General features: G+C 41.1%; 1 protein-coding gene across 1 annotated transcript; it reads left to right on the top strand.

The window, feature by feature from the left end:
* The first annotated feature begins 214 nt into the window (after positions 1 to 214).
* On the top strand, positions 215 to 12,269 carry LOC115384260 (uncharacterized). The gene is made up of 3 exons (XM_030086592.1): positions 215 to 343; positions 9,521 to 10,279; positions 12,174 to 12,269. The coding sequence occupies exons 1-3, from the start codon at positions 215 to 217 to the stop codon at positions 12,267 to 12,269; spliced, it is 984 nt and encodes a 327-aa protein (XP_029942452.1).
* The last annotated feature ends 1,484 nt before the right edge of the window (positions 12,270 to 13,753 follow it).

The following is a 13,753-nucleotide window of genomic DNA, read 5'->3' as shown; positions in this document are numbered from 1 at the left end:
AGTCTTTCAATAGAACAAGTGAAATTAATCTTGATTTAAGAGCACTTCTCTTGAATCAGAACAGGTTTCACTTTTTTATTGCCAGATATAGATTTTCTTTTTATGAACCAAAATGCTTGTACTTTGAAATAAGTCAACAAATTTTACACTTTCACTCAAACCAGTGTCGGGGACACACTGATGGAAAGATCCAGCTAAGGCATGACCCGGAGTCATGTTGTCTGCGAATACCGTCCCTCCTCAAGGAGGAGACATGACCCCCGCTGTGGCGGAGACGCAGCAGACTTTGAAGCTCTCTAGAACAAAGGAGAGGAACTTCCTCCCCCAGCAGGAGACCAGCACCGTTTGGCGGTCCCACAAATCTAAAATGGCTGCCCATCTCAAACCCACCATGTGCCAGCCTGATCTCCCCTGAGAACAAAAGAACTAAGGAGTCTGTTCCTCACCTCTGCACGAGAGGAAAACCAGATAATGCAACACCACCGCCCACCTCACGAGGGCGCTCGTGAGGCTCCTCCGCAGAGCAGAGGAAAGGAGGACCCAGATCACCGTCTGATTGGCCAAGCAGACCCTGGGGGCAGGAGCTCCGCTCCGCAGTCAAATAGACGTCACCAGAGGCGCCATCTTCAGTTTTCTAGCCGAACCTCTATCTGAGAGGACGTGGACCAACTGCGTCCTCAAACGGATTAAACGGCCTCAAAGCGTCTTGCTGGACAAGACGCCACGGATCCATCTTTCCTTCACCGGTGAACCCCTTTTCCCAGCGGAGCAGAACAGCAGCGACTTCCCCGACCGAAGACACCAGCAGGACTGCACTGCTACAGCTCCTCTCCTCCTGCAGAGCCACGGCTCAGTTCTTGCACTGTTGTTTTCTTTTTTCATCTCTCTCTCTTTCTCCTCGTGCGCTCCCGTGTGCACACTCACAAGCACGCACTTCCTCCTCACATCAAACCCGCAAGATGCCGGCTAGCCGTGCATCTGTGCGTGTGAGATAGGAAGATGGGCTCATCTTTCAAGCTCTGCTCTCACTAACTCCAGATTCGAACCAGCGCGGTAGACCTCCGTCATGAACACACACACGCAGAGCTCGCCCGCCCGCTTGACTCTCTCACCTCCCCGCCTTTCTCTTTCTTTTCAGCCTATGACCCCTCTTGTGTGATCTCGCCTCACACCCCGTGCAGCAGATCTGCACACCGAACTCCGCCAATCGGGAGATGCCAGAACTCCGCCTCTCTCTCTCTCTCTCTCTCTCTCTCTGTCTCTCTCTCCCACTGTCCCTGCCGGGGAAGCTAGGACCAAGACCAGGACTGTCGCCCCGCCCCTCACCCCCTTCAGGGAGCAGCTCCGAGAGACACGCTGCTCCGCCTCAACAACCACACACACACACATACACTCGCGGCCGGTCACCCGACAGAGCGGACCCAGCCCGAGTCACACACCCACTCACACACCGTACACGGAACCACACACAGCTGGCCCCACCGGGCCACGCTACGAGACATCCCCCCTCGTGCGTCTCCAGATGCTCTCTCACAAACACACACACACACACACACACACACACACACACACACACACACACACACACACACACACACACACACACACACGCTGCTTGCAAGTTTTGAATGTTCTGTTTTGTTGATTAAATGTGTTAATTAGTAATAGACATCGTTAATAAATGCTCATTAACTGAACTGAACGATTCATTCTCTTGGTTTGGTGGTCTTGTGACTAAGTTCCTGGTTGTATCAGCCTGTGCTCGATCTCACACCTTCTCTGATAATTCAACGGTTGTTTATCCAAAGATTAACATCCAGCTTAAATTATCTTTCCATCTTTGAGATTGAAAATTGGTAATGAATGTTCCTCTGACGAGGTGGTGCCCCGGAATTATTAATGAAATAACCCACAGGTTTATTTAATGCATAATTCACAACTTCCCTCAGCTCATTTTCTGTAATTTACCCATTTCCAGTAATTGGTAATTTGTGGCATTATTGATTAATTAATAACACCTTGTTAATCAATAAGTTGATGGTTAAATCACTCTGTGGTCTACTCCATTTCCAAATAGCTGATTATTTAACATAATTAACGAATAAGTAACCATTTATTCTGATTAATAATAATTGATGTTGGGTTAAATTACTTGGTGCTTCACTGTAAACAGTGTATTACATCGTAATTGATTGTTATTGGTGATCCACTGTGAATGACCTGCAATTATTAATTGGTAAATGAAAATTTACTCATATTAATAAGTAATTAAATTGCTTAAAGTAATTAATTACTCTCAGTAATCAATACTTTAGTAATTTATTCCCAATTTCCAATTGTAAACCCCAACACCAGTTAAAAAAAAATTGGTAAGAATTACAATTTTTTACTGTGTGTTTTAAAATAGGAGCTTGCGAGGTAAATGGAGACCCGCTCTTATTTTGACATCCCATTCAATAACTTAAAAAGAAAATAAAAGTGTCCTTCATGAGCAGGACACAGATGACTTTGGTCCATTAGCAGAAGAAAAAAAGACAAAAGCTGTCCGCCGCTTCATCACCGCTCTCTCCTCTCGCCGTTTCTCATTTTCTATCTAACGGCAGCATTAGGCCTTGTTTTCCATCAGCATGCAGAGGCTGCTTGGTAATTTATCAGCAGAGGTTTAAATTAGGAGTGAAAATAGGCTTTCAGAGTGATTCATGTTTATTTAAATGGAGCCGTTTAGGATGGAAGTGCTTCAGAAAAAAGACGGGAAAGCGTTGGTTACTTTCAATGATTGGCTTATGAATCAGAAGAGTGTGTTTTTAGAGAGTAATATAGGTTTAAGCTTCGGGTTTTTGGCCTCATTTGGCAGGAAAAACGTTGAATATTTCATTCCTGTCTGATGAATACTGGAATTAAAGGATGTTTGTTCCATTTGTGAGATTTATTGGTCTCTGAGTTTGGGAAGTGACACTGAAAGTCAGAGAAATGACACATGAAAAAATAAAAAAAAAAAGATTAACATAAAAGGGAGAATCAATGAAAACACGTCAGTTTGGAGAACAACTTTGATTTAAGCTGATCTAAGAACAACACGTTAAAAAAAATGCTGAATTTTCAGTTTTTTTAAGCTAGAAACATTAAGAACATAATACAACTAGAAAATAATTTATCCTAAAGAAACTGAAAGTGTGAATATTGAGCAAAAAAAGTTAAACTACATTATTTTGGATCATGTTACAGGTTTATATGGAGTAAAAATCTGCCTAGCAACCATTGCTAGAGCGGAGCAGCTTTGATCTTATTTATGAGTAAAAATTCTGCCTAGCAATGGTTGAAAGGCAGAATTTTTACTCCTGAATGTTCACTAAAATTTTCACTTCGCTTTGATTTCTCTTCCTATAAAGAAACATTCTGCTTAGCAACTGTTGCTAGGGCGGAGAAGCTTTGATCTTACTTACAATGAGCAAAAATTCTGCTTAGCAATGGTTGCTAGGTAACATTATGAACTCCTGAATTTTGAGCAAAAATTGTACGTAGCTTCCATCTCTCTTCACATGATTAAAATAATCAGCATAGCAACCGTTGCTAGGGTGAGGAAGCTAAAACAACAAAGTGTTTCTTTTGTTCAGTGATTGGGTTATGAATCAGAAGGATATGTTTTTGGGGAGTAATATGGATTGAATGCCCAGGTTTTTGGCCTCATTTGGCAGGAAAAATGTTGAATATTTCATTCCTCTCTGATAAATGCTGGAAATAAAGGATGTTTGTTCCGTTTGTGAGATTTATTCGTGTCTGAGTTTGGGAAGTGACACTAAAAGTCAGACAAATGACACCGAAAAAAATCAGATTAACATACGGAGGAAAAATCCCTGATTTTTCTGTTTGTTATGATACAAAAGTCACGAAAATGATCCAAACTAGATTTTTTTTTCTTAAAGAAACTGAAATTGTGAATATACATTGAGTAAAAAGTCTGCCTAGCAACCGTTGCTAGGGTGATTTAGCTTTGATCTGTCTTCCCATAAGGTAAAATTCTGCCTGGCGACCGTTGCTAGGTTGAGGAAGCTGTGACATCACTTACCATGAGTAAAAACTCTGATTAGCAACCGTTGCTAAGGCAGGGCAGATTTCATGTCACTTATCATGAGGAAACAGTCTGCCTAGCAACAGTTGATAGGGTGGAGAATTTTGATCTTATAATCAGCAAAAATTCTGCTTAGCAACAGTTGCTAGGTAAAATTTTGACTCCTGAATTTTGAGAAAAAAATTTTACTTAGGATTTTTCTTCCGATAAGAAAAAAATCAGCTCGGCAACCGTTGTTAGATTGTTTCAGCTTTGATCTATCTTCCCAGAAATAGTAATTCAACCTAGCAACTGTTGCTAGGGCAGGCCAGCTTTAATATCTCATCCCATAAATCAAAATTCTGCTTAGCAACAATTCTTAGACTGGGACAACTTTGCTCTCTTCCCATGAATAGAAATTCTGCCTAGCAACCGTTGCTAAGGCAGGCTGATTAAAGTAAAATCACAATAACTAAAGAAAAGCTTAAATATTTTCAAAACTTTTAAAGATTTCAACAGTTGAACGATACAGCAGGAATGTCCCTGAACAGGCACAAGGTTTGATAATTATTAAAATCAGCAGATTTAAAAAGTTATCCAAAGAGAAAACAGGACGACTGTCATATTAACAGCCACAGTGATGAGAGAAAAGTGTTTCAGATCAACGAGGGTGTCGGTGCGACTCCGGCACACCGGTTAAAAGCTCATCTCCATTAGCGGAGACAGTCCTTCGCCATCACTCTCCATCAGGCAATGTGGAATATTTCCCTTTCATTAAACGGCTGTAATTAATTAAAGAACACATTTCTTCCTCCGGCCTCCAGAGGAACAGCGGCTCATTTATGGCAATTAGGAAGCGTCCAATGGAAAGTGAACCATGACATTTGTTCAGTGTATGAAGGGATGAAGTATTGAAACGTCTCCGGGGGAAAGTCCTTCACCGATGAGATAAACATCTCTCCACCTGTCTGAATCTTTTTTTTTTTTAAACGAGTGTATGTCTGTCTATAAAATGTTACTCTTCGCTTTAAATGTAACTTTTCCCTTAAAATGGGACATTTCCCTTAAAACGTTACATTTTTCTGAAAATTCATTTTTCCCGTATAATTTCATTTTATCCATTTAGATTAAATTTTTCCCTTACAGGAGCTGTATCATGCAAAATCCACTTTTTTAAGGTTTTAAGCATGCCACAAAGTTGATTTCCCTTTAAAACCACCCCCAAAATGTTATTTGCCGTCATCCATGCATGTCTGGGTAATCTTTTTCAGTCTGCTGCTCTTTAAAGCAGCCCCTCCCTTCGGGTAGAAAACAGCTCGTTTGAAACTCTTCCAACTTAAGTACGTCACTAAAGTTGAGTTCCTCCCCACCACTCTTCTCCCACCCCACCCCCATGCAGACAACACCCCCACTCTCCTGTGACCAACATGCAGCTGATTCGCATTTTCCATTGAGGACTGAGGAGACCCCCCCCCCCCCCCAGGCCCTCAGCAGTCAGCGTTGCCGCTTTTTGTATCTCTGATTACGGAGATAAACTTTAACCATCATCTGAAAGCAACAATCAAGCAAGAGCAAGAGTCTAAAGGGTCTGAAGGGTCTGCGCTTGGTGAGTTTCTAACAGGAAAAGACATTTTTGCGTGTCTTTGCGTGTAGAGAAGCTAGAGCTAAAGATTTAAAGCTAACCGTTATACCCCTTTCCCACTGGCCAAAAAACCTGTTTAAACCCGCTAATTCATGGCAGTGGGAAAAGGTTTACCCGGGATTTCGACCCGGGTCGTTCACCCTGCAATCGACCCGGTAAATTCCCGGGTCAGCTTTCTACCGGCTTTTAGTGGGTGGGACACATCCGGGAACTTACATGATGACGTCGACGCAGCGCGGCTAAGTTAGCGCGCTAGTTGTTGTTTCTGGACACAGCGTGAGATTTCCTTCGTCAACATGACCCAGCATTGGCAAGATAGCGAGACCAGAGAGCTTCCCCTGATCCGTGGGGAAGAGGAGATTCGTCTACAGGCAACAGGGACCGCTGCATTGTTTACTTTTGTTTTGCTCCGTCGCGCTGATGATGTCATCCACGTGGGACACCATCAGTGCGGGAAAACGCAGGGACGCGGCTCGCCAGCAGGAGGTGAGACGCGGGTCTGCAGGTGGTGGGAAAGGCGTCTAAAAAGGTGATAGTTAGCGGGTCGCAGACACGGGTCAACCCGCTAGTTGCAGTGGGAAAGGGGTAATAGAGAAGCTAACGCATGACGCATTTGTTTTGAAGCTCCGATTGGTTGAAGTACGCTGTCAGTCTACGTCCACAGGGGGAGAGGCGGGATTTTCAGTGAAACAGAGCATTTTCTCTTCCGGGTTTCAGAATTAGCCCCAGAAAATCTTTTATTTCACACAAAATGACTTTTCCTTAGCGCCAAAAATGAACGATTACCGTGTTAATGTCAATAATAGGGTTTGGACTAGCTAAAGAAGCATGATACAGGCACTTTAAAGTTATATTTTTCTTCTAAAAGTTCTACCTTTCTTTTAAATGTTAAATGTTACATTCCCCTTATAAGGTAATTCTTCCAATAATGGTTTACATTTTCCCTTAAAATGGGACTGTTCCCAAAAAAAGTTACGTTTTCTGTGAAAGTAGTATGTTAGCCTTAAAATGTAACTTTTCCCTCAAAATGGTACGTTTTCCTTTAAATGTAACTTTTTCTTTAATGTGATTGATTTGCCATAAAGATGTGACTTCTCCCTTTAAATTTGACTTCCATTAGAAGTTAAAATTTTTCCTTAAAACAGTAGTTTTCCCTTCAAATGTAACTTTTGATTTTAAATGTTACGTTTTTGTTAAAAAAAAAATTACTTTTCCCTGAAATGTAAAATGATACATTAATCTTAAAATGTTAATTTTCCTGTATTATTTTACATTTTCTTTAAAATGGCACATTTTCCCTCAAAAGGGACTTTTCACTTAAAGTGTTACATTTTCCCTGAAAATTCTACTTTTTCCTTAAAAAAATAACTTTTCCGTTAAAAGGTACCGTTCCTTTGAAATGCTATGTTTCTTCTCTTTTACTCTTTCCCTTAAAATATTACTTTTCCCATAAAATTTTACATTTGTCCTTAAATAAATTACATTTGAATGAATGAATGAATGAATTTATTTATTTTTCGAACATGTATAAAAAGAAAAAAGATAAAAAGGAAAGTTAATGCGAATCAAAGAAAAAAGAAAAAAAACCAAACATAAACAAACAAAACAAAAAAAAACAACATAACAGCACAGTTCGAAAAAAGGAGTAGGAAGAAGTAAACACTTTTTAGAGATTCCTAGCCCTTTTTAACTATTAACAAGTTTTAAAATCATACATCATAGGACATCACATAATATAATATATGTATACATATACCGTGCAGATTTTCTTTTAAAATTGGACTTTTCTGTTAAAAATTACAATTTCATCATTAATATTTCAGTTTTGGTCATTTTTTAAAATCAGTTTTGGTAATTTTTGGTCAGTTTTGGTCATTTGTTTCAGTTTTGGCCCTTTTCCCCCCTTTTTGCATGTTTTGGAGTTTCCAACCTTTTCTATCGTTCTTTGCATTTTTTCCGTTTTGGTCCTTTTCTCTTAACTTTTTTGCATTTTTTTGTTTACTGTCCATCCTTGTCTTCATTTTTTGCCATTTTTTCCAGTTTTGGTCCTTTTCCTCCCTTTTTTGTATGTTTTGTAGTTTCCTACTTTGTCTTTCTTTCTTGCAATTTCTTTTCAGTTTTGGTCTATTTTTCTTGACTTTTTTGCATTTTTTTTTTTTTACTTTCCATCTTTTTCTTCATTTTTTTGCTATTTTTGGTCCTTTTTTTGTATGTTTTGTAGTGTCCTACCTTTTCTTTCTTTCTTTGCAATTCCTTTTCATTTTTGGTCCATTTTTCTTGATTTTTTTGCATTTTTTTCTTTACTGTCCATCTTTTTCTTCATTTTTTGCCATTTTTTCCACTTTTCGTCATTTTTGTCAGTTTTGGTCCTTTTTTCCCCCTTTTTGTAGTTTCCTACCTTTTATATCGTTCTGTGCATTTTTTCAGTTTTGGTCTATTTTTCTTAACTTTTTTGAATTTTTTCTTACTTCCCGTCCTTTTTTTTAGTTTTTGCCATTTTTTTCCAGTTTTGGTAATTTTTGTCAGTTTTGGTAATTTTTTGTCACTTTTTTGCATTTTTGTCAGTTTTGGTACTTTTCTTTAGTTTTTTGCCCTTTTGTTCATTTTTGGTCCTTTCGTGTTTGGTCCTTTTTTGTCACTTCTTTGCATTTTTCAGTTTTGGTTCTTTAGTTTTTGATCCTTTTTTTCCGTTTTTTGCATTTTTTTTAGTTTCCGTCCGTTTCTTTAGTCTTTGATAAGTTGTTTTTCCAGTTTTGGTCATTTTTTTCAGTTTTGGTCCTTTTCTCTTAACTTTTTTACATTTTTTTTTTTTTTACTTTCAGTCCTGTTCTTTAGTTTTTGCCATTTTCCTTCAGTGTCAGTCCTTTTTTCTGCAGATTTTTGCATTTTCTTCAGTTTTGGTCCTTTTCTTTAGTTTTTCCCATTTTTGTCAGTTTTGGTCCTTTTTTCTTAATGTTTTTGTATTTTTTTTTAAGTCTCCTTCCTTTTCTTTCGTTTTTGGCATTTTTTTTTCCAGTTTTGGTCATCTTTGTCAGTTTTGGTCGTTTTCTTCAGTTTTTTTGTTGTTTTGTTCAGTTGTGGTCCTCTTTTTTTCCGGTTTTTTTTTCAGTTTTGGTCCTTTGTTCTTGACTTCTTTGCATTTTTTTTTTGTTTCTGTCTTTTTCTGTAGTTTTTGGAATTTTTTTTTCAGCTTCTGTCATTTTAGTCAGTTTTGTCCTTTTTTGTCACTTTTTTGCATTTTTGTCAGTTTTGGTCCTTTTCTTTAGTTGTTGGCATTTTTCTTCAGTTTCAGTCCTTTTTTCTTTGGTTGTTTGCATTGTTTTAGTTTCCATCCTTTTCTTTATTTTGGGGGTTTTTTTTGTCAGTTTTGATCTTTTTTTCTTAACTTTATTACAGTTTTCTTTTAGTTTCTGTCCTGTTCTTTAGTTTCTGGAATTTTTTTTCAGTTTTGGTCATTTTTGTCAGTTTATGTCCTTTTTTGACACTTTTTTGAATTTTTGTCAATTTTGGTAATTTCTTTAGTTTTTTGTCCTTTCAGTTTTGGCAGTTTTTTTCAATTTTGGTCCTTTTTTCAGCTTTGGTAATTTTTTCAGTTTCTGGCATTTTTTTTTGTTTCAATTTTGGTAATTTTTTCAGTTTTGGTCCTTTTTCTTCAGTTTTGGTCCCTTTTTTTAGCTCTGGAAGTCATTTTGGCTGCGGTCCATTTTTGTCAGTTTTCTTCATTTTATCCACTTTTAGGCATTCTTTTCAGTTTTTGGCATTTTTTTCAGCTTTGGAGGTTTTTTTTCAGTTTTTGTCCTTTTTTTCTTCAGTTTTGGTCCTTTTTTCAGTTCTTGTCCTTTTTTTCTGCATGGATGAATGACAATTTTCTCCAGCTCAACAGCTCCAAAACTGAATTTCTATTAATTGGAACTCCACATCAACTCAAGTCCTCCCCTTCCACAGTTCTATCATTTGCCGGTCACATAATCAACCCAACAACTGCCGTTACCAACCTGGGTGTCCGTTTTGACCCCACCCTCTCCTTTGACCTCCATATCCAACACATCTGTAAGACCTCATTTTTTCACCTCCGGAACATCTCCAAACTACGCCCCTTCCTCTCCCTCCCCGTTGCTGAGAAGCTGGTCCATGCTTTTGTCTCCTCCAGGCTGGACTACTGCAATGCACTCCTCATCGGGATCTCTGGAAGAAGCCTTCAACGGCTTCAGTCGATCCAGAACTGTGCTGCCAGGATCCTGATGAGGGTGCCAAAAAGACACCATATCACTCCCATTCTCCATAACCTTCACTGGCTCCCGGTTAGGTTCAGGCTGGAATACAAAATCTGCCTCTTGACCCATCAGTGTGTCTATGGTAGTGCACCAGTGTACCTTAAAGAACTTCTCTCCCCACATGACCCGACCAGACGCCTCCGCTCCGCCAACATCAATTTGCTGAAGGTCCCCAAAACCAAACTGTGTTCCATGGGGGACAGGGCTTTTCAGGCTGCAGCACCCCGACTGTGGAATACCCTACCTGTCCACCTGAGGGCACCACAGTCGGTGGACTCATTTAAATCTCGCCTGAAAACGTTTTTGTTTTTGAAAGCTTTTGAATGATTTTACTGTTCTCTGTTGCATTTTATGAGTGTAAGTATGAGTGTTTTTACTGATTTAGCCTGTATCTGTTACTTTTAATCGTCACTGTTGTTTTAAATTCCATTGTAGCACTTTGAGATTTGTTTTACAAATGTAAAGTGCATGATAAATAAAATTCATTATTATTATTATTATTATTGTTCATTGTTTAGCCAGTTTTGGCCTTTTTTTAAATCAGTTTTGGTCATTTTTTTAAATCTTTATCAGTAATGTTCATGAATCACTCTCGGTCCGATATCCATCGTTTTCTAACATATCTGTATTCGTTCGATATCATCACTTATCTTTCAGTATTTTCAGAAAGTTGTGTTTTGTCTGGTTTCCACAGACAGGGGCTACAAACAGTTTTAAATCTTAGTGCATCTACTGAGTATTTGCTGTTTTCATATTCAGCTTTTCAAAATAAAATCCCTACTCCATCATTCATTTCCCCCAGAGAGTAAAACACTGCTTCCTCCATGGCTCCCCTCCAGGTCCAGTCGGCTGTGATTGATCACCGGCAGCAGAGGCCAGTCGCAGCATTGCATTCTGTGAAACTTTCTTCCTTCTGTTTTATTTTGGTGACCTGAGGTCAGATTGTTCCAGGACGGAAACTTCAGCAGAGAAAAATAAAAACCTGGAGCGCAGCAGCTGAGTCACAACAAAATACACACACTGGTGCCCTGTGGGGGGTGGCCCTGGTGGTCTTCCGCTGCCCCCGTCTCTCCTCACCTCCACTCCTCCTGATGCATGATGGGTGTGTGCTTCTTGGGTCGGTGGCTCTCTGGCTATGGTCGCTGTCCACCCTGGTACTGGGGGGGGGGGGGGGCAGTATGCCCTGGATCTCGGGGTGCGTGGCTGGAACGCTGGGGGGGTGCTGGCCTGGGGTGGGTAGCCGCCTGTGTGGGCCGGTTCTCCTGGGTGGGTCATGGCCCTCCGCCTGGACCGGCTCCTGCCGGTTGTGGCTCAACGGGGCCCGGGCCCCGGGGCTGCCGGGGTCCCCGGCCGGGGCTTTCCTCTGCCCCGTTTCTGGACCGGAGCGTGGGCGTCTGCCTGGGGGAGCGGCTGGGATCCGGGCTCTGTGATGACCGCCGGCTGTCTGGGCTCTGAGGGCCTCTCTGGCCTGCTTCTGGCCTTCTCAGGGGTCAGAGGTCATATATGCATGATCACTGTCACCATCTCTATCACCATCACATTTGCATGATCACGATGATCTTTAATCACTCTTCACATACTCGGTTACCTTGTCTTCTTGTGGTGGTTAGAATAATGGTGATCTGTAGTAGCCCTCTCTTGATGCACGCCCCGAGTTTACTACTAGTTACTATTAGCTATAATCTCAAAAAAAAAAAAAAAAGAACAAAAAAAAAAGTTTGTGGCGTCCTTTTGTGTTGATTGTCGGCTCTGTTTTGGTGTTGTCTAGATTGGGGTTTGGGATTGTTCTTGGTTGCGTGTGGTGTGTCGACAACACTGTTTTGCATTGTGAATTTATACATAGGTTGTGCCCCCCCTCAAACTCACTGAACTCCGACTGTCAGTGGATAATATCGTGCACCCAGGCACGGTGTACTGTCCCGCCCATGGCATCATCTGGCTTTATTAAGCATAAACCACTTGCTCTACAGGGTTAGCCGTGATGCTAAGCTAACACAGTTAAAGGCCGGAAGTCCCACCTTCCCACCACATATGAGTCGCATTAAAACGCACCGCGTTTTTCAGCGTCGGACCTCAAAATTGACGCGCGTTCAACTTCGTGCGTTTTTTGACGCAAAATCGTGTCTGGTGTGAATGGGTTTCCCTGCATGACCCGCCGGCGCCAAAAAAGTATGCCGCCCTGAAGGCGCTGCTCCTCTGGCTCCTCCAGCTGTCAGATGCAGAGCGGCTGCTTCACGCTTGGGCTGTAGAGCAGGAGGGCAAAAGCTCGCTTGATCTGGATTATCAGTGTGAGTACAGACCATGAAAGCGGGGCCTCACCATCCTTCTGACTTTCTGGGTTTTAAGCAGGAGGTGTCAGAAAAGTTCCCACAGGCAGAAGTGGCTTGTGGCGGCCAAGCATTCATAGCGACGTCGCTTTTTGATCCAACTGGGTGGACCGCCTGCTGTGGGTCCTGCTGGGTCTGCGTCCGGCCCCAGAGGGGCCCCGGATCTGCAGGCATCCTCTGCAGAGCTGGTCCCCGGAGGGAGAATTCCTCCCAGATCCTTCGGGGCCCTGGACCGTGGTGGCCGGGTGGTTTCCTCCATACTGTTGCCCCACCCCCTGCCATCTTCCATAGTGTTTCCCCGCCCCCTCCCTTCCTCCATAGTGTTGCCCCGCCCCCTTCCATTCCTCCATAGTGTGTTGTACCACGTTGTTTGTTTGTTTACTGCAGCTGGCCCCGCCCTCTGACCTTCCAACTGAGACAATAAATGAATAAAAGGATAAATAAATCATGTCATTGATTCCTTCATGTCTTCCGCTCCCTTTCACAATAAGAGCATACAGCTGATCAGAATGATTGCTGATTCTGTAAAGCTTAAAGTAACAAGGTCAGGAGGGACACACTGCTCTTGGTGTGATGTTACCATGGAAACAAGCTCATGTTCAAAATCAGCATCAACAACCTCAACAACCTCCACCGTTGTTGTGGGGGAGTCGGGGGTGGGGGGTGGGGGGGGGTGGGGGTAATTAATGCTGTTCTTAATCAAACTGGAAGGTTTCGGGTTTCAGCGAGCATCACTGAGGCTTTCCGAACAGGAATTCAACACATATTTCACAATAAAAGCACAACTTCTCAGTAAGGTTGTTTAATAATCAATTGAGATTTGAAGGTTGGGTTTTGATGTTAAATTACTGATTGAGTTATTTGTTTTATTTTTTATTTTTGTATTTTTAACATAGAAGCAATGACAAAAAAAAAGAAAAAAGCTATAAAAATTGATAAGGTTGTTTTAAAGTTTTTCACTTTTAAATAAAATGTCTTAAGATTAATTGTAAATTACATTTCAGGACTTGTTTAAAGACATTATTTACGTGTTCTTATGATAGGTTTTTTGTTGCACTTTCTCTGGTTTCCACTGAGTGGAGTGCAGAGTATTTTCAAAAAGTTACATCTTTCACCAACCATTTCCTCAGAGATGGAATCCAGGCAATTTCAAGAAATTGTGTCTTGTCCTGTTGCCATGGAAACAGATTGGAGATGTTTTTGAAAGGTTGTTTGTTCTGTCCATCACCATGGTGATAGAGTCAAAATGGTTTCAAAAAGTTGTGTTTCCTCCTCCGTCATTGCCATGAAGATAGAATCCAAGCATTTTCAGGAAGTTGTGTTTTCTACTGCTGCCATGGAGATGGATTCAGTGTTTTCGAAATGTTGTGTTTTAATTCCGTTTCCAACGGAGCCATGGTGTTTTGAGGAAGTTGTCTTCTCGTTTCTATAGAGACAGTCAAAAATATTTGGAAAAAAAATC

The sequence above is a fragment of the Salarias fasciatus genome (genome assembly GCF_902148845.1).
Source record: "Salarias fasciatus chromosome 23 unlocalized genomic scaffold, fSalaFa1.1 super_scaffold_20, whole genome shotgun sequence".
NCBI classification, from domain to species: domain Eukaryota; kingdom Metazoa; phylum Chordata; class Actinopteri; order Blenniiformes; family Blenniidae; genus Salarias; species Salarias fasciatus.
This window is presented reverse-complemented; position numbering and strand designations above follow the sequence as displayed.

What these genes read in the sequence shown, in the direction of transcription:
- LOC115384260 (XM_030086592.1), top strand. Translation starts at nt 215, where the DNA reads ATGTTGTCTGCGAATACCGTCCCTCCTCAAGGAGGAGACATGACCCCC. An exon ending in CCCAGCAGGAGACCAGCACC is followed by an intron (nt 344 to 9,520) that starts GTTTGGCGGTCC and finishes TCCTTTTTTCAG; the next exon opens with TTCTTGTCCTTTTTTTCTGC. An exon ending in AAACGTTTTTGTTTTTGAAA is followed by an intron (nt 10,280 to 12,173) that starts GCTTTTGAATGA and finishes TGGCTCCTCCAG; the next exon opens with CTGTCAGATGCAGAGCGGCT.